The sequence below is a fragment of the Echiichthys vipera genome, assembly GCF_963691815.1.
Source record: "Echiichthys vipera genome assembly, chromosome: 23".
Lineage (NCBI taxonomy): Eukaryota > Metazoa > Chordata > Actinopteri > Perciformes > Trachinidae > Echiichthys > Echiichthys vipera.
The window spans coordinates 11,250,313-11,277,381 of record NC_139848.1 but is presented as its reverse complement, the minus strand read 5'-3'; the positions used below and the strand labels follow the sequence as shown (position 1 = coordinate 11,277,381).

General features: G+C 42.8%; 2 protein-coding genes across 2 annotated transcripts; one reads left to right on the top strand and one right to left on the bottom strand.

Annotated features, from left to right (window-relative positions):
• Positions 1-5,923: 5,923 nt before the first annotated feature.
• hpxb (hemopexin b) lies at positions 5,924-9,411 on the top strand (the record flags this gene model as incomplete). Its single annotated transcript, XM_083938018.1, has 10 exons — positions 5,924-5,988; positions 6,665-6,690; positions 6,849-6,932; positions 7,065-7,222; positions 7,318-7,471; positions 7,672-7,884; positions 7,997-8,089; positions 8,661-8,791; positions 8,895-9,042; positions 9,185-9,411. 10 exons carry the CDS (start codon positions 5,924-5,926, stop codon positions 9,409-9,411), a joined length of 1,299 nt encoding a protein of 432 aa, XP_083794144.1.
• Positions 9,412-17,473: 8,062 nt separating this feature from the next.
• LOC310964527 (gap junction alpha-3 protein-like) lies at positions 17,474-20,460 on the bottom strand (the record flags this gene model as incomplete). Its single annotated transcript, XM_083937702.1, has 3 exons — positions 17,474-18,302; positions 19,569-20,125; positions 20,392-20,460. The coding sequence occupies 3 exons, from the start codon at positions 20,458-20,460 to the stop codon at positions 17,474-17,476; spliced, it is 1,455 nt and encodes a 484-aa protein (XP_083793828.1).
• Between the last annotated feature and the right edge of the window lie 6,609 nt (positions 20,461-27,069).

Below are 27,069 nucleotides of genomic sequence, written 5' to 3'. Positions count from 1 at the left end.
CTAGACAACAAAATCTATTTAATTCAGTTCAATTCAATTTTATTTAAAGTGCCAAATCATAACAAAAGTTATCTCAGGACACTTTACAGAGTAGGTAAAGACCACACTCTATGACTTATTTATGATTTACAGAGACCCAACAATTCCCCCGTAGAGTACTGTGGCGTTGAAAACCTTCCCTATAACAGGCAGGAACGTCAGACAGACCCAGCTCTGCGGAGGACGGACATCTGTCTTGATCTATTCATTTTTCTCTTGTGCTGTTTAAGTTTGTTTACATCTGTTAATGTAATAACTATGTGCAAGTGGTCAGTTGATTAATATCCAAAATATTCCTGTGCAGATCCATTGGAAAAAAAAGAGAGGGAGGGTAAAGGGGTGAGGTGAGGGAGTGACAGAGAGGCGGAGGGAGGAAGAGCTGGAGGCTGCAGGGCAGAGCAGAGAGAGCAGGGGAGGAAGAAGCACACACCTGGAGTTCAGGTAAGACATCTCTGTTTTTTGAATGTTTTTGTTATTGTTGGGATTTTTTGGTGTGTATGCACTGGTGTGAATGTCATGCTTACATTTTGCAGCTTCAAATCTGAATAAAAATGTTTAAGTTTTGTACTTTTTGGAATTTCAGAATGACACAGTATTTGGCTTGAGGCGGTTTGCTGCCGACAGATTTCTTTGTTTCAACGGACTGAAGTGGCCGACGTTTAATTTAAATCTCAAAAGGAACCTATACCTGTGAGCTTTATGCTCTGAAACTTACAGTGAATGGCTCCATTGTTTAGTTTCGATACGCTGGAATGCCCCTGAACATCCTGCATAAGCCTCTCAATTATGAATGCTATCATTTATTCTATAGTCTCAGCACCTCAGCAAAAGGCCGTCCGGTAACTTAGCAACTACTGCCTCTCATTCAACATTAAAGTGGGGGTAACGTGAGAAGACGCAGCGGCCCCGCTCCAGGAGAATGACAGGGATTTGTAACCGACACATAAAATCCACATTTTCCCTCATTCCGACAAACAGATGGACGCCTCTTCAGCGCTTAACCTGTGAATGCATGAAGCATAGTTCTGACATTGACTGAACACCTTAACATGTTTTCCCTGATTTCCGCTTTAAGTTGTTTCTACAGCGTACAGAATGTAACACCCGCAGATAACATCTAAAAGATTGTTTTTAAAACATGGGAGACAGATTTTATCCATTGACACTTTTAGGTCACGTTTCCAGAGGGACTTTACCGTGAACATGCAGAGGTAAACTGACACCCCACCCTTTCATCCTTCAAAAGCCTTGTTGTTTTGCTCCAGGCGAGTAAAATGCTCTTTAACTAGATCTACACTGTTAACATACACACGCTGGTACCCACAAATGCTGACTCATAATATGATCCGTTTTGCACAGTCATAAAGAATCAGTTAAAAGAAAGGAAGAAAGGAAAGACTGACCCCTCTCCTGGCACTGTCTCACATACCTTGTGTTTGTGGTGAAAGACGAGTTCAGTTTCAATGCCTTCAGCAGATAAGCTGCTGTTTCCACCAAAAGTGACAATGAGGGTCTGTGCTGCTTTCGGAAGCATCTATTCGAGACCGCTGAAGTTTCATGATGAGTGACATTAAGAGACGTGACTTGGCATAGAAACCCCTCTGCTCACCTTGGCATAAATGATCGTTCAATCAAGTATCATCCAATGTAGCTGTAAATACGGAATAAATGATGAAATCAAGATGAAGAAGTACAGCTAGAGTAATTCAAGGCAAATGTTTGCTGATTAGAGACTTAAATTACTCAAATTGAGTACACTTTTTGTAGTAGTGATCACTGGCTGCTGGCTGGTTGAAGTCTGAATACAACAATGACCTCGACACTAACCAGGACAGTGGTTACCTGAGAGCACTTTAGTGTCTCGGGAGAAACTGAATATTGTGAGGGATAGCTGCAACGAAAGGCAACCTGTGTCCCAGCTTCAGACCGACAACAGAAACGTACACAAGGTTTTATTCAGGTTTATGTGATACACCTGGGCTAACAGGTAGGTCAAATAGATTCCCCTGAGGACTGAAGAGTTCATTTATAAAACATTGCAGGATGAATGTTGTAATGCTGTAGATGTATTTTGTATATTTATATTTGTCTTTTGCATGTTCTTTTTGTCTTTACAGAAACACACTCAACAAAATCGTGAAAAAGTGAAACCTCATTCAACAAGAGGATTTTTGAAATCTACCATCCATAATGTTAATGCGGTCTCATTCAGAGAGAAGAGCCCTCCTTGGGTTCTCAGCCCTATTGACACACAGCACTCCAATACAGAGAGATGTGAGCACCCCACCCCCCCTATCTTTCACCCCACGAGACTCCATCTTTACACCCGCATCTCTTACTTCACCACCCCCCTGGGTGACTCAGGCCCTTTCCAACCTGGAGCAAGGAGAACGAGAACTGCAAAGCCTCAGGGAACGACAACAGGCCGAAGTGGAGGAGGTGAACCGTGAGTTGGACAATGCTACAATTGAAGCTCAGAGAGAGGAGCGTCGCCTTCTTGAGAAGGTTGAGCAGGACCACAGAGAAGCCCAACGGCACCTTAGTCAGGTGAAAAGAGAGAATGCCGCGGCAGTGCGAGTTGTGCAGTCACTTGTTGACCAACAGCTTAGAAAAATTGGGCAACTGAAGGAGCAGATACAAAGATGGGGCAGTACCGCAGGTGGATCCAACAAAAATCAGCTCCAAAGAGGAGTGGCAGAGGTCACTCAACCTTGGGAGATCTCTCTCACAATGAAAAGGGTCAGTTTCTTACCAAACCCTGGGTCCAAGACCTTAAGCTTAGGGGAAATTGATGTTCGAGAGCAGGGTATGTCCTACCCAATTGGTGTCTGTGGTGCCCAAGGACAAAAGTGTGCTTTGCACTCAGGGGATACAGCATTTACAAACATTACCCCTCTTGAAATTCGAAAGGAACCACAACCAAACAGAGCTGGGCAAAGGTACAGTCAAGAGGAGAGCAATAAGGCAAACAGTGGGAATAAGCGTGTTGTCCTTAAGCTACGTCTGTCAAGCTCTACAGAGAATGAAGATGATCTCAAATCACCCACTTTAAAGTCCCCCATATCAAGACATTGTGGTGTATCTGAGTCATCCCAGGATGAGGAAGTAGAATCTGTGTGTTCAGACACACAGGGGCAAGACCTCTTCCTGGCTATCCCACCAGTTTCCAGTCAAGGAGAATCTGAAGGGGATGAATCTGATGGTAGACAAAATGGAACAAAGAGGCGCTCCACACTAAAGGGTAGGAGGAAGCAAAAGGCCCTTGTCCTGGTCTCATGTGAAGAACCATCCTGCCCTCCCGAAGAAACTGATGCAAAAAGCAGTTACGTGGCAATATCTCCAAAGAGTAGGCGCAAAGGTTCACCCTCCGGGCACAGTCTTGTAGATCTTTCTACCAAACATCATCCACTTTCTCAACACACTCTGCCTAAGAAAAAGACCTCAAATGAATCTTCAGTGGACAGTGAAAGCCCTCCATCCCCAGTGGACAGTGAGGATTCCTGTTACACCTATACGGTAAATTCTCCAGTCAGTGGATCCCTCAAGCAAGAGCACTGCCGCTCCATTCCCACCACTGACCTCTCAGGTAAACTTAGTCCTTTGATTAACGATGACAAGGGTGAACATAGAGGAATCAGGAAGATTAGCAGAATGCGTCTTGCCTCTGAACCTTTGACTTTTGTGCAAGACCAAGGAAAAGGCACAGAATCTGACAGGAACACCATAAGTTCTGATGAAAGACAATCAAGATCTCAGACTCCTGTTACACAGGGTTTAAGTTTAAACCGTGTAAGCAGATCTCTGTCCATGTCAGCCATTGAAGGAGACAAATTACACCAAGGCAAGGAATCACAACTATACAACAAGCACAAGAAAGAGAGCATTGTGCCATCATTGGGGGAGCTGGAGGAAGAGGGTGGTTCAACTGCGCTTGACTCAGCATATCTGGTCAAACAGTTTGGAAAACAAGGATCAGGTCGCACTGATTTCAACCTACCAAGCGGCGTCCATGCAACTGTCAAAGGGCAACTATTTGTGGTGGATTGCGGTAACGCCCGCATTCAGGTGACTGATCTCCAGAAAAATGTTGTACAGCAGGTGTCTCCTTCAGGATCCGAAAGGTCTTCCCGCATCTGCAACTACTTTGACGTGGCTGTGAACTCAAAGGGCCTCATTGCTCTAACCTGTGCTGCTGAACGAGCTGTGTTGGTTTTCAGCCGTCATGGACGTCTCCTGCAAACGTTTGGGGGCACATTGATTGGTTCCACCAACGAAGAGCTCGATGCTCCCAGAGGGGTGACTGTTACCCGTCAAGATGAGTTCTTAGTTGCTGACATCAAGCATGGCACCTTAACTTCCCTCAAGCTGGACCCCAAAACTGGGGCCAGATTGGAGCGCACAGTGGTGACCGGCTACCACAGGCCCTATCTGGTGGCGGCCTGTCTCACGACTGGGCTCATGGCATTATCCGAACGAGGAAATGAAACTGGACGTGTCCCGTGCATCCGGGTCCTGGAGCCTGGCTGGAACACTATTCGAATCCTAGGGGTGTGCTCTGGCTTGGGGCCCGTTCTAACCTGCCCTTGGGGTCTCTGTATTGACAACGATGGGGATGTGCTGGTGGCAGACTGGGGCAAACAGCACCACCGCGTTCTTCTCTACCCATCCAAAGGTGTTGGCTGGCCTCTGGTAAACGAAAGCCTGAGTAGCCCAAGAGGCTTGGCGTTGCTCCCTGAGGGCCACATGGTCGTGTCAGACAGCATGAATCATTGCATCAAGATCTACTGCTACAAGTGAACCGCAGAGGATGACAAAGACAGAGACAGAAACAAACATGCAAACTAACTGATGTGAGATGATATGATGAGAGGTTAAATATGTAACAGCAATAGCAAGCAATATGTATAATATCCTAGGGCGTTCATAATGTGAGTTTCTTTGTAGAATAATAGTAGTATAGTATAATTTACCGCCTCTGCCTCCTACCTGTTTTAACTTGACAAGACCATGTTTGATGATGTTTCAATTGGTGATGGTATATAGTTTTTATTATGGTAATCTGTAGATGCAATTATAGCAGATTAGTACAAATTAATTTAATTACATTTATTCATAAGATTAAAGTAGTAGATAAATGTACTAATGCATGCTTTTAAATGACCTTTGATAGTTTCTAAATCAATCTACAGTAAAACATGGTAGTACATAATGCCATTTCCATGAATGATATTCATTAACATTTTGCGAATTATGTCCATTTCGCTAAAAAAATGTATTAATCAACAATAAATACAAATTTGAGAAGGGCTTAATGGTTTTTTGATCTGACAATTTCTGTTTTAAAATAATTAAAGTTTAATTTGAATCTAATTTAACATGATTCTGATACTGTTACTTTGAATATTACCACACATTATTTTAAAGGCTGGTTATTAGCTTTTGGGTATTTCTCCTGTTACCATATTTGCCCCTAAACGAGACAGACAGACAGACGAAAACAAAAAAGAGAACAAGGGGATCGATCCTGGCGCACATGTTAGACAGACACAGTTAATAGTGGTAAAAGGTTAACCAAACAGATCTAAATTGCATTTGAAATCAACTTCAAAGGCAAAGTAAAGGTTTTCCCTTTTACTTCCTATCCAAGTATATTTTCAAGCGTAAAGAAAATAAAGATATAACAGATATTAAGTGTAAATGTAATTCACAATCACGCTAAAGCCTCATTTTGCAACAGCTAAAATTCCACCAACCTGCCTATGCAAACACACACACACATGCACAAACTGTTTCCTAACCTGTCCACCCACGCACACATTTCAGTATAAAAAGGCAGTTTCGGCCCCTGCACAGCTACATCTCCACGTCGAAGGGACCGCACAGCATGGAGGCGTTCACCAGAGCTCTGTTTCTGTGCTTAGCACTTGCCCTCACTGAAGGAGCACCTACGTGAGTATGAATGAACTCGTATCATAGAGCAAGATTTCAAAATCCTTCACTGCTGACATCAAGTGCATGTTTCCAGAGTGTGTCCAACCCTTGGAAATAAAGAGATATGTGCTTATTTAGGCTAAAAAGCCAAAACTTAAATGGCCTGTGCTCGACATGGCATGATTTAGTTTCAAGTTGATTTTCATGTTTTTCATATATATATATTTCTGTTCTTTAAGATCTCAGTATATGTGTATATATCAACAGGGGGTAGAAAAATAACATCTTAATATACAATGCAAACCAATACATTACAGCTGTAAATGGCTTCTGCTTCAGACAGGTGTTGAGTCAACTTTAAGCTGGGCTTTTGTTGCATTTGATTACATTAAACTTTAATTTGTTCCTGTGACTTTGTCCACCCTCTGTAACTGATCCGGATCATTACTGCTCTTTGGCACTTTCTCTTATCAGTTAAACCAGCGCAGCAGAGATATGCAGACGACTTTTCACTCATTTCATATCTCTGTTTGTCCGTGAATAAAGTTCACCACTTTGATCAATTGAACAAATAAAAGAGTGCAAAGTCATCGGTGGCGTGACGCAGCTTGACCCCTATTATCTTGACTCAAGGATTTTTGGCAATGAAAGGTAGTGTGGTTGGAAAAGTAAACATTGATTTTATCCCCCTCAGGCCCCCGCATGACGGAGCAGTAGATGGTGGGTGTTTCATAAACATATTAAAATCATAACCCTGCTTTCTCAGTGGTCTGTCCATCATTTGTCTACTACCATAGTTAAGCATCAGTACACATTTTCTGCATTTACCATATTATATGTAAGTTTCACTAATGGTGACAATACTTTGGAGCGTTTAGATGGTGCTCTACCAGACCGGTGTTCAGGTATTGAGTTTGATGCCATCACTCCTGACGAGAAAGGAAACACTTACTTCTTCAAAGGTGTGGAACTTTTTTTTTATAGAAAGAATGATGGCCTCTATTTTCTCAGATTATTTTAAGTTGCATTTTATAAATTTTTCCAAACTGAATATATATTTATCGCTATGAAATGAAACTGAACTTTTCCTTCAGGTAGCCACTTGTGGATGGGATACCATGGTCCAGCGCAGCTGTCCAATGAGTCCTTCAAGGAGCTTGACGACATCCATAACATCGGCCATGTTGATGCTGCCTTCCGCATGCACGATGCAGAGAACCTAGGCGACCATGATCACATCTATTTCTTCCTGGTATGATCCACAGATAGTTTAATATGGGTGTGATTCTGTTAGAATTTCAGACCCAGAGTCATTTCTGTACCTACGTTTTCTGATGTAATCTCCAGGATGACAAGGTGTTCAGCTATTATAACCACACACTGGAGGATGGATATCCTAAAGACATCCAGGAGGATTTCCCAGGTATCCCCTCTCATCTGGATGCTGCCGTGGAGTGTCCCAAAGGAGAGTGCATTGCCAACTCGGTTCTGTTCTTCAAGGGTATGTTGGCATTCAGTGTAAAAGTATTAATCTCACTAAATTGAGACTATAATTAAGATGTGTGCTATATAGTAGACTGGCATAGGCGTTTCCTTAAAGAATTTCAGCATATAAATCCATGCAGCAGTGTAGTCATATGCAAATAAACTAGTGTCAAAGGAACTGTGATTTAAATAAAATACCCCCCCCCCTCTCTACAGGACATGATGTGCATGTTTATGATATTCCAACAAAGACTGTGAAGACTAAGACATGGTCCCATCTGCCTGTCTGCACCTCTGCTGTACGCTGGCTGGAGCATTACTACTGTTTCCATGGACACAACTTCACCAGGTTCCACCCAGTAAGCGGAGAGGTAAGCGGCGCCTACCCCAAGGACGCCCGCAGTTACTTCATGAAGTGCCCCAACTTTGGTGAGTCCCTCCAGAAGTCCATCTAAATAGATTTGGTATAAATGATTATGTACGATAAAGGGAAACAGAAATAGTTTGCTTCAACGTGCCCGTCGTCTGTATTTGAGTGCAGGTCATGGAGGTGACTATAAAGTCCCGAAATGCAGTGAGGTCAAAATAGATGCCATCACCACTGATGATGCAGGCAAAAGTTATTTCTTCACAGGTAAAGTGAAACACACACACACACACACAATTCATTTGTTTTCTGACTTTCTGGGTCGGTAATCCAACTTTCAGGAGGTGTTTCCAGCTGGGAAATCAGAAATTCCAACATCCCTGCTCAAATGGAACGCAGCATTCGCATTGTCATTTTTAGCATGTTAGCACGAAGACCTTAACATTTGGCTCAATGCACTGTTGTGCTTAAGTATGGTCTGATAGAGCTGTTGGCATAACAAACAAAATATGGCCTTATGTGTGAACTAGTAAGCTTTAGAGGTGGGTAATATCACCATTAAGTGCCTTTGAGACTTCAAATTTTCAACAAAAAAAGATGAGATTTTCATTTGAACTTACAGGGAAGGTTTTCGTCGCCACCGTCCTCCAGGAGGAATTGTTGGGTCTATGTAAATCATAAATAAGTCATATAGTGTGGTCTTTACCTACTCTGTAAAGTGTCCTGGGGAAAAGTGTTCCCAATATGTCAAACAATCGCTTTGGATTTTTTGTCCTTTAATAATTCTTTCAAGCTTGCTGTAAATCTTTCACTAATGACGTCAGTTCAATCCGCACAGGCCCCATCTACATGCGCCTGGACACACATCGTGACGGCCTTCACGCCTTCCAGATCACCAAGGCGTGGAAGGAGGTGACCAGCGGGGTGGACGCTGTCTTTTCCTACACTGACAAAATCTATTTGATTAAGGTAGGCCTTGGAGGAACCATTCAAATCCTTGAAAAACCTCAACCCATTTCATCTGTGTTGCCATTTATCCTAAAATACCTCGTGTTCTGCCAAACACCTGCAGGATGATCAGGTTTACATCTATAAAGCAGCTGCTCACTACACCCTGGTTGAAGGCTACCCTAAAACCCTGAAGGAGGAGCTTGGCATTGAAGGACATGTGGATGCTGCCTTTGTCTGTCCCAATGAACACACAGTTCATGTCATCCAAGGTAAGGTTACGGGAGTGCTTATTTCTTATATTTTGGGTGACTATTTGGGTTGAACTTGTTTTGAGTATTAACAAAACTCTTGAAAATATGCCTAGGCAGAAAAGTTTGACAAACATCTATACGCACATATTTCTCCCAACAGGACAGAGACTTCGTGATGTCGACCTTACCGCTACCCCCAGGGTCGTGACCCGGGATCTGCCCATGTCCATGTCCGACATCGATGCTGCTTCGTGCAATGCAGAAGGGATTAATGTGTTCAAGGGCTCACAGTACTACCACTATGAAAGCCCTATGATACTGGCTGTGAGCAAGATTTCCCCTTCGCCTGAAAATATTACCAGCGCAATGATGGGATGTCAGGATTAGGAGTCAGGGATGACAGGATGTTTCAAACTCCAAATGTGTCACCTCTATCAAAATCACTTGTCAAATGGAAGAGTACAGAAACAATAAAATGTTGAAAAACTACATACTGGAGTGTAAGTTACTTTGACTTCGATGTCTACAGTGTATGATATCTTTGTCAACAAAAAGAGCATTTATTATTGGTTTAATATTTTCAGGTTGCACATGAAGGACCAAATGAGGACCAAAATCCAAAGGAAACGTATGAAGTAATGACAGAGTTGGGCCACTAGAGGACCTACTGTACAAATGAATGTTACACCAGAAATAATGAGGGGGGTCCGATTCAGTGTTAACCTGAATCAGCTGCAGTAACACAGAGTTTTGATGCAGACATACTCAATGTATAAAACATCTTAAGAAGCTATTCCGGTTGTGAAGTTGCCAAAGTGCCCATTTTTAACCAGGATAAGTGCGCCCTGATGGGACATGTCCCTTGATGTCACACCAAAATGGATACTTGTGTGAGGCAGCCCAAATAACCCCCTGGATACCTTAAGTGCTGCTACGTATAGCGGGAAAATTAGGTTTGAACTCTAAACCCTGTCCTTAACCGATGTACCCCTGATACTTAAGCCATTTTCTCACCTAAACTCTGGATAATGTCTGGAAATCTAGGTCCGGACATTGTTCGAGGGCGAGGGATGGTACCTAGGAAGACCGACAGACGTTCCATAATCCTGTCTCTCCACTTAGACATTTTCGTTGGCGTCTTCGATTAAATGACCCTTCTTCTTCACCCTTCTTCTTCATGTTTGCATTCTTCCAATTTCAAACAGAGAGTGTTTAAAATATTGATGTAGTCTCCATGACGTAATCCCTAGGTTTGCAGAAGAGTCAAAGTGAAGCTCAAGGTGGGTGGCTCCTGGTGGCTACGAGTGTTGCCATCTTGGAAGTGCCTCTGCTTGCTCCCAGCTTATCCAAAAACCAGCAAAGACGCGTAGTGCGATGAAGCTGAGGCGCCCCCCATGAAGCCTTCCATTCGAGGTCCAAGCTAGGGAAGGCTAACAAGCTAGGCTAAGCTAGCTAGACTATTTCGCCAGGGAAGAAAGCCAAGGGTGGCAGCCCGGAGATGGCGTTACTTAGTGGATGTATCAATTATAACTCAGGCAATGCAAACTGCAGCATCGGGGGTCAACAGCTGGGTGGACGCCAACACCAGTGTTGGGTTACCAGTCTAAGGGAAATCTGGGATCTGGTGCTGCGGTTGTTTCTACGGCTAACTGAAGGTTTCTCCCAGTCAGTTACCACCAAAAATAGAATCTAAATCTGTGGGAAACACTGCACTTATATATGTCTACCACATAATCTGAAGTAAACCAATTCATCTGCAAGGAGAGAATGATAATCCTTGGATTATAATTCCCCACAACGCACATTTTTATGGTTTTGACCCTGAATGAAGTCTGGGGACTGAAATGTCACATTGCTCTCAACAGCGCTGTTCAAATGTCTCCTCTATTATTGCCTTTCTCTATCTGAGCAATAACATAACGTGAAATAGAACAATACTAGAATTTCACTCACCCAAAGAACTGGAGAACTTGACAATCTTTTAGTCCGATTAAACACACAGTAAGCCATGTTCTTAGTCCGATATTTGGTTGAAAAATGCCCCAAAGGGCAAAAAGAGAAGAGATTGTTGTTGGAGACATTTTACATTTAGCGACAATGTTTGTCAGCTCAGAACAACTGAAAAGGGAGTTGCTGTTCGACAGCTGTGTTGAGTATTAATTAGGAACATGTTGCAGGTTTAGTTAAAGGGCATACAGGTGTGATTCTCTACATCGTTAGCCTCAATTTAGTGAAATCGCCGCTGGCCAAAACTTTATTTCTTACAAGAAAGAGGCTGGATCAGAACAACCAGCTCCACACAGACAGGTGTACTCTAGATATTAAGGTTGACCTTGTGAGCAGTAGTGCTGCGTAAAACATAACAGGCTTCACAGTCACACAGACTGAGAGGGACACACTCGTCTGGCAGAGTCACAACAGAATCCCAGACAATTTGTCCCCAAGTAAAAACAGACCATTCATTGATGTTCTCACCAAGAAAAGATTGTAATAAATGTAATCCCCATGTTTTTTTTTAAATCATAATTTATATTTTTAATTACATGCTTTTTTGTGTGTGTGTTTTAAAAGCACCAGCCATATGAGGCCAAATGTTTAAGGTCAACATGTCTGAAAAAAAAATGGTGATTTACGATTGGTTGGTTACAATATACAGTATTTTCACAAATGGTCCCTGCTTCTATTGGACCATATGGACGTGTACGCAGCAGCCCGCAAGAGTCCAGAGGTCGGGACGGCATTAGCAGGAATTCAAGGCCTTTTCACTCCCAGGAGAGGTTTTTGTTCAGCCAAAATCCCTGGGACTTTCAGCAAGCATAAAGGAAGTGCTGCCCTCAGCACAGCTTAATGGGTGAGGCCGTGTGGACACACAAGCACGCGCACACTCACCGGAACACACATGCATGTGCACATAGAAACAACACCGCACATATACATAGCAGACAGTACAGAGTGTTTTTCATCGCCGGGGACCATGAACATCTGAAAAATGTCATTGCAATCCAGCCATTGTCATGATTTAAGGTGGCGCTAATCTAAAACCATGTTTAGGAACTATTTTGTATTTTCACCCCATTAGCACAGCAGTCTTTTGCATATTTAAATCATAGCTAACCCATGTAATCATGAGGCAGGTCATGCAAGAAAAGTCAGGTGGGGTGGATGGATGAGTCAAACAACCAATGACTTTTACCCAGGAGACCGTTGTTCGCGTCCAGTGTGAAGGCAAAAGTCAATGTTGATTTATTACAGCTACGTTGGTGTTATCATAGCAAAATGTGATCTTGAAGACACCTGCTGTAGCGGGGAACTACCACAGAAGCAGTTTCAAATATTTTGCCAGGTCTGTCTACGGCCCGATCACCGCAATAATTAACCGCGCAAGATGAAGTCAAGCAGTTACAAGTGTGTAGTGGAAAATGAAGGGCAAGTTCAAAGATGGGTGTGGTCCGAGCAAAGTGCGCAAGTAGTAGTGGGGTGGAAAGTAGGGAAAGTTGCCCACACACGCTTATTTAAACCCAGAAACATAGAAAACAGGAATGGTACAAAAAGTTTATTCAGTAACAGTTCTGTAAACATCTGAGGTAAATGAACATTTACATCAACATGTTCTTTAACAAAAGGTTCAGACGCAAGGCACTTCTCTTCAAAGACAGTCGTTTTACAACGGGAGTAATAGCAGGGGGTGTTCTTCATTTCTAACATGTGGGAGGCCGTGTCCCTGCTTGTTGGGGCGCGATGAAAATCCCATCGAATCTCTTATTCAAGGCACCTCCATGGTGAAAAAGTTGGAATAGCCAAAAGTCTCTCAATCAATATTCAGGACAGAGAAAAACAATCACTTTAGATTCATTTCTTGTCCGAACCAAGTCTAATTTCCGTGTTTTTTTCCATAAATAAACAAAAATATGTTAATATCTCTCCTCGAAGGACACCCCTTTTTCTTTACTATTCATAATATCTTCATATCCTCATAACAGTGGTCTATAACTAACTGTGCAAATCTTTATCTACATATCAAAAGCACTAAGAACAGCTTGGAACGACAAGGTTATGAAAAACATTTCAGCAATAGAAATAAGTCGAATGAACCTTGTTCTCTTTTAGAGACGAAGCTCAACATTCTACCTTTTTAGTGGAGTTTCCCAGATTATTGGTACAAATGCTGTAATGTGACATCTTTGGTTTGTTACATCTTTGGTTAAATCTTATATCTAATAACTTCTTTTCAAATACAGATTATGTGCTTCAGCTGCCATAGTGTACTGAAGTTGTTTATTGGCATCGAGAGACATGTAAACATTCGACAGAGCCAGCAATAGATTCAGTGTATTGTTCATCCTATCTTTAGGAAATTTGTTCTACGAAACTAAAAAAAAAAGTGCCTTTTACTGCATTTTGTCTCTTATTTGTCACCTCGTGTTTCATTTGTTCAATAGAAGTTAAATGGTTGCATTCATGACAGGTTGGAAACTGATTTCTTTAACGGCAGCCATTTTGTCTTGTCAGCTCAGGAAAGGAACAAATTCCATTAACGGTGGCTCTGTTTAATTCAGGTGTTTCAATTAGCCGTGACGGCCAATCTGCACAATGCAAGTCCCTTGAACCGGAACACCTGACTGGAACGCAACAATCAAAGCTGGGGTAGAAAGTTTTCTATGGCGTCATCTGGCAAAAATTCCGTAACCTTTCAGCATGATGTAATTCAAATGGGCTGAGAGAGCTAAACTTCTCCGCCTTCTCTTGGCTTTGTTTCAGGCTTTAGAAAATCCGACCCAGGAGACTCTGGCCAGGTCATTTCAGAGAGAGGGCGTTCTAATGCAGATGAGCGTGCATGTCCCCGGGTGAAAGCCTGTTTCAATGGCAGAAAAAGTTGCTAATCCAGCATTTGCAACAACTGCCTACACTGCAAAGCAACCCGAAAAAGGGAAGACAGACTAATTGATCTTAACTAGAGTCTGACAGTACGCGCACATCAAATGTGTCATTAGCAATAAAGCGTTTGAGAGATGAGGAGCAAGTGTTGCGAATAGCTTAGCCTGCTGCTAACATAGCCAAAGGCTCAGCTGGCAGCTAGCAAGGCTAGCAAGGTTGTGTTTATGTAGCTAGCTAGATCCTTGAATCACAGCATGTCGATCTCAAAGTACTGTACAGGCCTACGCGTTCGTATAGAAAACAGGACGGTAATAACGGCTGGGTACCTTTGAAAAAAACGATTTATGATACCAGTACTGATACCAGTAGGCGTACCCTTAAAGTGGTAACGAGTTCTTCATTCGATACCCATCATGTGAGTGGCAGTTTCTTGGCACGTTGAACTGCCAACTTCATAAAAAATATGCCGCACTCGAGTGTTTGTGTTGTAGCCGCCGCAGTAATTGGCCAATCACACGTCGTATTAAATTGAAGAAAGCTTGCAGTGATTGGCTGCGAACAAAACAATACAACAATACAAATTATATTTTTTTTCCGATAAAAAAAAAAAGAGATTGAATGCAGGTATTGTTTTACTGGAGAATGCTAGCCTGGTTTTTGCTCTACCCTGTCACGAACTTTACCATTTTATAACTCAACAGTGCACCAAAATGTTTCTGAAAACACTTTACGTGACAAATGGGTAATACGGTCACAGCATCTTGACTCATATTGGATAAGCGCTGTCTAGTTTCACAGTTTGATTGTTGTTTATGAGCCGTCTTCGACACAACACTAGAGACTCCTCGGCTCTGATTGGTTGTTTTCCTTCAGGCGCTGTGGTAACTTGCAGGTGCCATTAGGAGCATGCCAAAAACGTATTTTTAGAAAAGTTATCTAGTCCAGCTTGAATGCAAAAAGCCCAAGGTTTTATTTGATTATTTGGCTCGTACACATGTTCCAACCTGCCATGAATGCGGATGAGCAGCATTTCCAGTATATTGATATATTTATACGGCATGTGACAGTTTTGGAGTCAAACATTAAGCGAGGTACTCTGAGATCTGACTCCTGCAACATGACAGTCTTCTTCTTAGGAGAATGAACCCAGGGCAATGTCCTGGGTTATCACCTGATGGTAAAACATTTTTACCAGACCTGGACAAGACAACGAAAGCAATGAAGACGGTTGAAGTGAGGTGCGGTTGAAAGCTTGTAAGTGGACCTTGAGTTAAGATGATTTGACCAAAGTACAAAAACAACATTTTGTTTATATCGAAATGAAAACATATTGAATCAGACTTGACTTTCATTTGGTTATTTTGTGTTCAAATGCTAAGCTTCAGGCACGTGTGATATAATTGAGCACTTTTCTAGTATTCTAGTCGTACTATTTCAAGTATAATCAACTAATATTCTGCTCAGTGAGAAACACAAAGATTAACAAACCCAAAACGCTGCTTTCCCCAAACCACTCTCCTTTGATGACTTGCTAATCGGGCGCATTTCTATTCCTGAATGAAAACATTTATCATTTGCTTTGATAAATGAAAGCTGCTGGGAAGTGAATTTAGATCAGCAATTTTCTGCATGTTTTTGGCAGGAATTTATAAGAAGAACAGGGAAAATGAACATTCCTATGTGGGATGTCTGTTAAGAACTGACAGAGAAATAAAAGTTAGCACTTTTTAGGTCGTGTTGCTTTCTTTTTTCAAAAAGAAATCTAAAAGCTACTGTATAATCTACAGCTAGTCTAGAAAATTAACGTAAGAGTCCTCCTATGCGGAAGAGCTAGGGGGTGCTCAACAGCTCTGTAACACACTGCAAACACAAGCATCGGAAAGAAGGTGAACTGATTATTTTACGCTCTGTTCGTGCTGCTGTAAATATAGTTTAAGCCCTTGATTGTGTATTTATTTCGAAAAATTACCTCATGTCTCCTAACACTGGGTTTTTGCATAAAGTGACCGGCGACCAACGTCAGAAAACGCTAAACACTTTTGATCTTCTCGATTAAAGTCGCTATAATTTGCAGCTTGACCAGAAATGTTAAAATGTCGGTCTGTGTAACATCCTGTGGTGCCTTGCAATACTACTAATCATTATACGTATATTTACATATTTATATACTTTATATAGTTTACCCTGATGTAACTGCGGAGAAGTCATTTTGTAAACAGTGAAACAAGATTAAGGTACCCAAACACACACACACACACACACACATAGACACACGCAGCCTGTGAAGCCTAAGGACTATGTCTCAGGGTGGGACTGCTTCATCGCCCTCCTCCTCCACTTCTCCACTGCTCTATCCCTCTCTTCATTGAAACTACAGGCTGGGTGAGCGCCGCACGCGCTGGCGGACAGATTTTCGACGCGACACGCGGACTGTTCGGCTCCATCATCACGTCACGAGGAAAAATAAAAATAAAGAAACAAAAGTGCAAACCTCTCCTCCTGATGTCTCCCAGCAAAGAATTGAAAGACAGATGGAAATGAAAGAATATGGTATTGCTGCCTCTACGCTCCCAAACTTATTAGTTAGTCCAATCATCATCATTATCATCACCACCATCAGCATCACTATAACTTCTCCTTATTTGTGTCTGCGCTGGCTATATATATATACACTGTAGTTGTGTGTGTAAGTATGTGCATGTGATCCTACATATACTTCCCCTCTCCAAAGAAAAGTCAGAGTATGGCCAGTGCAGTAAGTGGCGGCCATGTTGGCGCTTAATTTCTCTCTCTGTGCCGAGCAACTGATCATTTAAAAAATGTACGTGCTGTAATACAGCGTCTGGCAGCCATGTTGGAGATTCTTTTGGCTGAAAAAAAATGCTGGCTGTATTGTTTAAAGGAATTGTTAAGTATGGTAATTCGCGATTTTGCCGAGAGTTAGATAAGAAGATGGGTACAAATCTCACATCTGTGCGCTAACTATGGAGCTAGAACCACCACACGTCGATAAACTTAAGCATAAAGACCGGCGGCAGGGGGTAACAGCTAGTCTTCTTTTTCCAAGTTCTCTTTTGAAGTTTGAATTGTCTTCTTTCCTCCCCTGCACATATCCATTGTACTGTATTATTGCATGTCTTTTTGAGTGTTGCTCCTGACTTTTGTATCTATAACGCTTTTTTGGGGGGGATACGAATAAGCATGAATCCTTTTAAATGTATTAAATGATAGAAATCTCTTTGTTTGAACCTCTGCGTGCACAGCCATCTCTCCACCGCGCACCGCGTTGCTGGGAGACTTCCGCAAAAGCCCCTATGAGCTGACGAGTCGAGAAGCTCATGTCTGGCCAAACTCTTTCTATCCCTACTTCTAGATCATAATTCTGAGATTGAAATAAGCAGCCGGTGTGGTGGTGTTTTGCACGTCTTTGTTGCAGGCATGTCTTTTGCTGAAAGGGCGTGCTTGTGTGTGGTTTTATTCACATGTGGGGGAAAAAAAAATACTCATGTAGATTCTCTAAGTGTACACAGCACGTATGCATGGTTGTGTAAATGTGTGAGTGTGTGTGTTTTAGCTACACTGCCAGGTCATCGGGGCGAGCCCGGACGCCGCTGCTCCTGCTGGCCCGACTCGGCTTCCGGATGTCTCTCGCAGCAGCAGGTGGCTGATGCATCTCCGCCCTGGTAACCACGGTGAAGTCGTCATGTGGGACCATGCGGGGTGATGTGTTTTCCTTATCCGCCGTCGCCTCTTCCGGCGCGAGGGTGGAGAGAGGGGTGTGACGAGGAAGTGTAGGAAACGTGGAGTGTTGCTCCCCTTCTGGAAGTGGTGGGGAGATCTCCTCATGAGGAGAGGAGGAGGCGGAGGTGGGAGGAGAGGGAAGAGGAGGAGGGTAGGAGGAGGTGGAGGAGGTTTTTTTTCTTAACAAACTCTGGAGCTCCAGTGCCATGTTGCTCCAGTTCTGCTCCATTGCCATCAGCTCCCCGTGGCTCCCGACACTCACTTTGTTGCCATAAAAAGAAGTGGGCAGGGCCTCCAACGGGAAGTCATCGGGGTGGAAGGCCGTGCCATCCATCTTGAGTCTGGCGGGCACAGAGGCGGGGATCACTGCAGGGGAGGCCTCATTTGGACTGTAGGCTCCTCCTTCTGCCCTCGCCACGGTCACACTCGCATACCCCGGCAAGCAGTCGAGCACCGATGCAGCGGTCTGCTCAGGAATCGTCTCCGCGTCTCCAGGCTCGTCTCCACCCGGCAGCAGCGCCCCTCTGCCGCGTACAAACTCATTGGTGACCCCCTGCTTGACTTTCTTCCAGCCCAGGTGGTAGATCTCCAGCAGGTTGAGGACCAGAGACACACAGGCGACCACCAGCATGAAGATGATGAAGATTGTTTTTTCAGTGGGCCTGTGACAACAGACGAACAAAATCAGACTTAATTCCCAAATGTATTAAGAAATAGTATGAAAAAGACATGCTTATGTTTAAAACACAGAGTTTGTGTTACAGATCCATTCACGAGGTGTGTGTGCTTACCCTTGTCATTCTTATCATACTAATTAGCTTAATCGCTAACTGCTAAACTAGCTCTGCACGGGAATACAAGAACAACGCCACGTTCCAGTTGGAAGTCGGAATTTCCGTGTTTCCAATCGGAGATCTCTCGGCGCCCACAACCCAACATGGCGGCGTCCAGCACCAACAGTAGTTAAGGCTGTAGGAATATACTGTTCATTCTCACTTTTGTCTTAATTGTGTCTCATTTAATAATCGTACACAGAGTGCTGTCCATCTTTCATCTGTGAACACGTTGCTACAGTGTTTGTAAGCACAAAGGCATAATGCATTGTTATCAGCTGCTAAACTGACTGACCTGGCTAACCTGTTAAATACAGTATAATAGTTTTCCCGACTTTGTGACGTCAGCTGTAGCGTTTAAAGATATATAGTTAATCACGCTGGTCTGACCTATCTGGCGTTTCTGCTGCTGTTCTGTTTCATGTAATGTTACTGTGTTGCTTTGCCACTGTATTTTATAAACCAAATCTAGCGTTATGAACAGCCACATGTCACCTCCGGTCGGACAAACTTGTTTTAGGTGGTGTCATTTTCTGAATACTGTGGCCCAACAGGTGAATTATGTTTCCAACCTAACGTGGGCAAAAGTTATTATTGATGAGATTGGCTCAGTGCCATTAAATTCAATGTATAGGACGCAGGATTTCCCTTTATTTCTATGACACCTAGATCATAAACTGACATTATTTTACATAATTTCATCATGTAGCCATAATGTGCATATTTAAGATCCTTTTTTACAGGGTTCTTGCTTTAAAGCGAGCCAGTTGGAGACATTGTGTTTACTCACAAACCCATATATCTAATGTTTGGTCATTAAAAAGATAGCTACAGTTTTTGGCTAAAAATAAAAAGCCTGTTTTTTCTCTTCTCGTGTGTGAAGTCAAGGACCCATCATCTCAAACATTTAATGAATTTCGAGTGGTTACTCCACCATCGTTACCACTGTCAGTCATGTTGTGAAAAAACAGAAAGATAGATATGTAAAGCAACAGTAACTGGAGTGAATGTATGGCGTGAAAGTTTGAGTGGAGTGGAAAGATTGGTTTTGCATTGTAAACGAACAAACACACAAACAAAGTCCTACTGTCTAACCTGGAGATGAAGCAGTCCACAGTATTTGGGCAGGGCCAGCGGCCACATTTATAGAGTGGCCTCAGGTAGAAGCCATAGAGGAAGTACTGTCCCAGGATGAAGCCCACCTCAAACAGAGTCTTGAAGATGATGTTGAAGATGTAGGTCCTCAGTAACGCTCCGCGGATACGGATCTTCCCGTGCTCGTCACGAATCGGCGGCTTCTCCTTCTTCCCGTCTCCTCCTCCGTCCCCGACTCCGTTGTGATAGAGAGGGTCGTGGTCCTCCTGGTGCCGTACGGCCTTTCTGAGCTCCTCCTCCCTCTCCCTCCTCTTCTCCTCCATGCGGACGATGTGCAGCACATGGCCCAGGTAGATGAGGGTGGGCGTGGAGACGAAGATGATCTGCAGTACCCAGAAGCGGATGTGAGAGATGGGGAAGGCCTCGTCGTAGCAGACGTTCTCGCAACCGGGCTGCTGCGTGTTACAAGTGAAGTCCGACTGCTCGTCGCCCCAAACCTCTTCTGCTGCCGCGCCCAGCACCAAGATGCGGAAAATGAAGAGGACGGTCAGCCAAACCTGGGGACGATGAAAGGATTAATAAGGAGGAGGTCAGGTATCTTAGGCCTGGAATAGTTGAAACAAGTGCTGCTCTGCTTGTCTTGTCCTAGGAGATCGGGGAAAGAGCCTGAGCAGGATGGTCAATCTGAATTATCGAACAGTTTCAAACACTAAGAAGTGGTAAAATATTCTGGATTGGGGCCATTTAACCGTTGCAAGGACTGTGTGAGAAGAAGGAGGTAATCATGATATCTTGTCATAATAATCGAAAGTCAGTCAGTCACCTTTCCAATCACAGTGGAGTGTTCTTGAGCATTCTCCAGCAGCCGCCCTAGAAAGCTCCAGTCACCCATGCTTCACTCGATTTTCTAGCCTGGAGAGGAAAAACAAGAGTGTGTGATGAAGCACGAGACACAGAGAAGAGGAGAAGCATCACCACAGATGGCCAAACAGGGAAGTTTAGGGAATAACAACCATATATTTCTATGAAAAAGACAAAACCAATGCATTGGTTTCGTCTCTCGATACTTTTCCACTCCTCTGCTCTGTCTGTGGCACTCTGACCCACTGAGTCCACTGGTCGTGGACTATTACACATTTGGTGCCGGGACTAATTATGGCACCAGAATGGGATTTACTCGAAATAAACAAGAGCGCCGTGTTCATAACATGTCAGCCAGTACAACAGTGTGGCTCTCTGGTTGGTGAAATGTTCCTATTTACCTAAAAGCTGCCGTAGTTTACAACAAAATAGTTCAAGGAGACTCTTTTCCACCAGCTTGATCACGACCCTGCACCGAAAAACCTCTCGAAACCCTCGATTCCAGGTTTCGTGGAAAGGTCCGATGAGACAATTAAAGGTGTCATAAGGAGGAAAGGGAAGGCAGACTTACTAAAAAATTGCTGGATTGTGAGTGATAAATCCATCGACCAGAGATCAGAAGAAAAACTAGATCTGGAAAGGAGAGACAAAACGCCCTTGTCAACTTTATATGTCCATTGTAAACAGCAGTCACACTAAGGTTCACACACACGGGTTAAATCTCCGAAAATGCCACTTTATAAAACGCTCATTCTTCTTAAGCCACTAAAACAAAAACATAAGTCAGAGGACAACTGGTTTATGTTTAGTGACTCTGCTTACAATCGGCATTATTAAATATAAGGAGGGCAATATTGTTGCGGGGCTTTTCTGAGGGAGCTGACCTACAGAACAAATCTATAAGAATAAAACTGTGTCCGTGCACGTACACTCTGCGAATGTGGGTGTATGTGTATTGTATCCATGTAAGGAAAAGTTGGTATATGCATGGCTTTCTTACTGTAACCACATGCACATCTGCTTGCGGACGTGCGTGTATTCGTGCACGCGTGTGTTTGTGAGTGTCTGTGTATGTGTGTGTCGCAAAGCTGGCTGGCTAGTGGACAATGGCTGGCCATCTGTGGGAAGTGAATGAGTGGATAACAGGTCGTCCCAGTTGAATGCTGGACTCATCACATCCCGGGAATGCTGAGGAGGGCAAATGTTTGCCTGGGATCGACTGATATGTACAGACACGCAGACACGTACACACACACACACACACACACACACACACACACACTCAAAGTTACAGTACCACACTCTGCTCCACCTATGTGAAGCCACTGACAACTTATTTTGACGTCCAAGAAGTAGACCAAAGACTTGCATCTTATTTACCCTCACAAGAATCGTACCAGCAGTCTGAAAAAGCAGTGAAAATCCATGAAGGAAGGAAATCAAACACTCTGAATGAAGCTGTGTTCGGTTACGCTGGCCCTTCAGTACAATAAAAGTTTCAAAATCCAGCTTCTAAAAAAAGGTTCAGTTACTTTTCCATTCCCGACAGCTGCACCAAGACGGAGTAGTCACCTCAGCACATAACTGAGTGGACCAGTTACTGTAGCTGTCTACTGATACACCGATCTAACAGTGGCATGTGTACATGTACATGATGTGTTGACGTGATGAAATACCATCTGTCAAGACAGACAATAGAGAAGCTGCCAGATGGACATTGTCCTGGCCGGTGTGTGCTTTTGATGGATCAGAGGTCTTTGTGCTAAAACAGCCCAAACAGTTAACTCTTGGCCTGCCGCTCGCACCCTGAAAACCCTTTTAAGATACGCAGACAGTGGCAATGTTCACACCAAATAGGATACTGTTTTTTACCTATATTCATCCAGTAGCCAGATTTGGATTGGATGCACATCCCTAAACATTATAATCAGTTAGATTAACATATGTAAGCGTTTACTCCATGAACAATGTTGATTCTTGAGGAAATGATGCTGCGGACTGATAACAGGTCAGGGTCAGCAAGTGTGTGAGGACGCACAGAAAATGCACAGTGTAAATGTGCATACAATGGTGCGTTAAGTGTGTAAATGTATAATATTCTGGTAAGAACGCATAAAAGTATATAAGGGTCCGTAAAGTGGCACAAAGGTGACGCAATGAGTGAAGAGAATCATTGAGTATAAAGGTGTGTTAAGGTGGATCACGATGTGCATCCCACAAACTCCAATAAATCAAATGAAAAAAGCTAATTATGCGTAAAAGTATGATGTGAAAATGGGCTTCTAAACTTCCATAAATGTAGATACAATTGTATAAAGGCAAACTTGATGGAAAGGGTCCACCGTAGTAGAGTAAACTCAAATCAAGGGAAAGCATCTTTCAGTCATTATGCAACAAACAGCTGGAATAAACTTCCTGAAGATCTGAGACTTTCACCCACTCTGACCACTTTTAAAACTTAGACTGAACACTTTTACATTCACCTCAGCTTTCTGCTAAATCTCTGCACTTTTAACGTCCCCACTGTTATTATTGTCTGTGTTTTTATTCTCTTTGTCTTTCTGTAATGCATTTGAATTCATGACATGTTGTGCTGTGAAGCACTTTGAGTCTGCCTTGTGTATGAAAAGTGCTATACAAATAAAGCTGCCTTGCCTTGCCTACCTGTTCAAATTTGGGGCTCCAGGAAAGTAACATTCTTTGACAAAAACATCCCAGATTAGACAGGAAACACGGAAATAATCAGTTTAACAAGGGGAACGTAAGAGCAGCAGTGTGTTATGACTGAGGTTCATTTGCTTAAAAGAAGCATTACACTGCTTTTAAGTAGGTTGAGCACATATTGTAAAAAAAATACATATATATAAGATGACATATTTTGTATTCTCCCAGTTTTGTGGTGAAAAAAACTGATTTTTGACCATTTACCGGCTTTGAATCAACAAAAATGACAAAAAATATTTGTTTAGCCTTATATAGAGCTGTCTAACAATGGGGATACAGTCTTTTAAGGCTAATTAACATTATATAACACATCCTAATTGACTGCCCAGGACTCAATTAGGTGGTTTAATGATAAGAGTAATTGTTAAATCCAAAAGTTTACACTGAATTTCAAAGACTCTACCATCCTCCTATCCTAACTCAAGACATAATGGTGGCTCCCTGTGTGCCTCCTCTCCCACAGGGAGGTGAGCGCAGCACGAGAGGTGCTCCTAATCCAGCAGGTGGAAGGATGATAATCCCTCCTCTTCCCTCCCACTCCGGCAGACACCGTCCCTCCAGCATCCACCTGCTTACCGCTCCCCTCTGAACCACGGCTCCCTCCCGGCGGCGCGCTTCTTCTCCTCTCACTTCTTCCCTTCTTCTTCTTCTTCTTCTTCCTCCTTCCTTTTACTCCCACAGGTGGGCTCGAGGCGTCCGAGCGAGGAAGGGAGAGAGACACGGAGAGAATAACACAGAGAGAGAGAGAGAGAGGGAGAGAGAGAGAGGGAGAGGGAGAGTAAAAAGGACGCGAGGCTAGTCTAGTCTAAAAAAAAGGGCGCGTGTGAAACCTGTCTCGTGAAGGCGAAGCGCAGCGGCTGCATCCCGCGTGGCCAAGGCCATCCGCCACTGTCACACATTGGCGACCCCGTGCATGGGGCGCACGAGGGGGGATGTACGCGCGCGCGTGTGTGTGCGTGTGTGTGTGTGCGTGTGCGTGTGTGTGTGAAAGCAGGGCAGGGACCACTTTATCACATCACCGGGCCCCATTTTAAACAAATTAAAACAGTTTAAAACTACTATTACTAGCTAATGTTACCATAGCAACTGCTGAGAATATGCCCCTGTTGCAGTATGCACTTTGACATTAGTTGTAATTCAGTAAAAAGTGTTATTATGATTGTAAAAACAAACAATTCCCCTTCTTTTTCTTAGCACTTGGTGTTGTGGAAAAAGTGAAAGCTCTGGGCCACATAACCAGAGAAGACCTGTGTGATGATGCCGTGCAGTGCTGTAAACTCTGTTCACACTTTCCAGTGTACAGGGGAGGTAAAGAGTGCCCTGTTCAGGTCATATTACAACACACTACACGACACACTTGTAGTGCAAGTACAGTGCTGCAAAAATGAGAAAACTGCTGGTAGCCTGCAATGATGCATTTTGAATAATACTTAGGCGCCCAAGAGGGACAAGTGCGGGTCACATGTTTGTGTCCACTCTTCATGCTCTTTTAAGAAACTGCATGAATAGAGTTAATTTAACCAGGCAAGCAATAGCATCACAGCAGCACGAGCTACCCACGTCTCATCTCATCTCATCTCATCTTCATCCGCTTATCCGGGGTCGGGTTGCGGGGGCAGCAGCTCTAGCAGGGGACCCCAAACTTCCCTTTCCTGGGCCACATTAACCAGCTCTAACTGGGGGATCCTGAGGCGTTCCCAGGCCAGTGTGGAGATCTAATCTCTCCACCTGGTCCTGGGTCTTCCCCGAGGCCTCCTCCCAGCTGGACGTGCCTGGAACACCTCCCTAGGGAGGCGCCCAGGGTTCATCCTTACTAGATGATCCTGAACCACCTCAACTGGCTCCTTTCAACGCAAAGGAGCAGCGCCTCTACTCCGAGTTCCTCACAGGTGCTGAACTTCTCACCCCGAGCTACACACAGTGATGCAAAATACTTGTCAGATCTTTGGAGACACTGGAATATGTGTCCGTACGTGTTTTAGGTTTAAGATGGTGTGTTTTTTTTATCTTGTATTGTATGTGAATACAAATACGATGTGCACATACTGTCTCTGAGCACTGATCTGCTTTTTTATTTTTTAGTGTTGTTTTAGTTTGTTGATTTATCATGTTTAGTTGTGTGTTGTTTTGGTTTTAAATGTGAAACTTGTGTGTTTATGCTGCTGTCTCGACCAGGACTGCCTCGGAATAGAGATTTTTAATCTCAATGGGAATATTCCTGTATAAATAAAGGGTAATAAATACATAAATAAATAAATGGGTCTTTGTATCGTCTTCTTTTATTTATAATGGAGTCTATAATAAAGACTATCTATCTATCTACAAAAAGAATATTATCGCTAAAATCACCTATTTTTATTGAAAAGATTATTATAATATATTCTTGTTAGGGTATTCTACTATACTACTGCTATAGTTGAACAGGTTACGAGTGACAATGATATTAGCTAGTTATAGGCGAGTTGTACTGGAAAATGTGAAATGTGTCAAAATGAGGAAAAAATGACAAATACCATGGCATTCAGCGAAATGCAAATGGTGGGGGGAGGATCTGCGTAGCATTTAAATGATCATATTTTGCATAATTCTGCTTCTGAATAAGTCGGCTATCAAGTTTGTTTTTTAAAGCATGACTATATCACCATGGTTACTTGTTATGTTGTGTAAAGTTATGTTACCTCTTTGCCAAACCTTTTTTTTTTTTTTGTTTTGAAGTTCCTTGGTTATCTAAAAACATGCTAGTACAGCAGTGGTAGAGCCACAGCGGATATTCCATAAAATTATGAACAATTAAAAAAAACAGTATTTCAGAATAAATCAATTATTTACACATTGTTCTCTTAATTTGATCCCGACTGTAAGCATTACCTTATTCAAATTGATTAATTGGTTGATTGATTGATTGGTTGATTGATTGATAGATTGATTGATTGATTGATTGATAGATTGATTGATTGATTGATTGATTGATTGATTGATTGATTGATTGATTGATTGATTGATTGATTGATTGATTGATTGATTGATTGATTGATTGATTGATTGATTGATTGATTGATTGATTGAGTGACCATTTCAGAGGGTTCACACACACGCCTCTGTCCAGGCCAATTCAGAGTTGTTTATGTGGTTTTATCAAAAGTTATACAACTCCAATTGAATTGAATTTTAGGTGCAATACCTTTTACACTGAATGTCAGGTCTGCGTTTTAGTAAAAATAGGATATGTGTCCAAAAACACGCTCTGAGCTACATGACATAAGATAAATCGTTTACATCTCTGGTTCATTCCAGAGATAAAACCTTGCAGTTATCGACCAAAATCATGTATTCATATATATAATATAAGTATGTTATCATGTCAGTCCAATGGATTCAGTGACCCAGAAAACATGGGGCTAGACACCAAGATTACTTGGCTGGGTCAAATAATGAAGGAGTTAGATATTCTAAGGACGTCCTGCCCATCTTGGACGCCATCTTGGATATTGACCCTTCCTAGTGGTCACACTTTGGTAAACTTTTAGTATGTTATTAAGGACACATAATACTACCAAAAACAGCTGAGAAGCCAACAATGCCTATTGTGTCAGAGACAGAGGGAGGACCATGGACATGTCAACGGTGGTGCAGTCACTGCTGGCCACCAGCAGAGGTCACCAGAGGTCAATACAGCAGATCACTTGATGCATCAGCCATAAATGAAAAAACACGTCCTGTTCACTCCATTTATGTCCTTTTTCTTTTGCCAAAACAGTTTTTTGTTCTATTATGACTTTATGAATCATATGGAATACAATGATTATCACATAAGTATTAGACTATCACACACTTGAAAATCTCAGTCAGTATCATGTAAAATCACAGTTTTGAGTCCATCCTCTCCACCTCTTGAATGCTGCATTTTAACACCTGT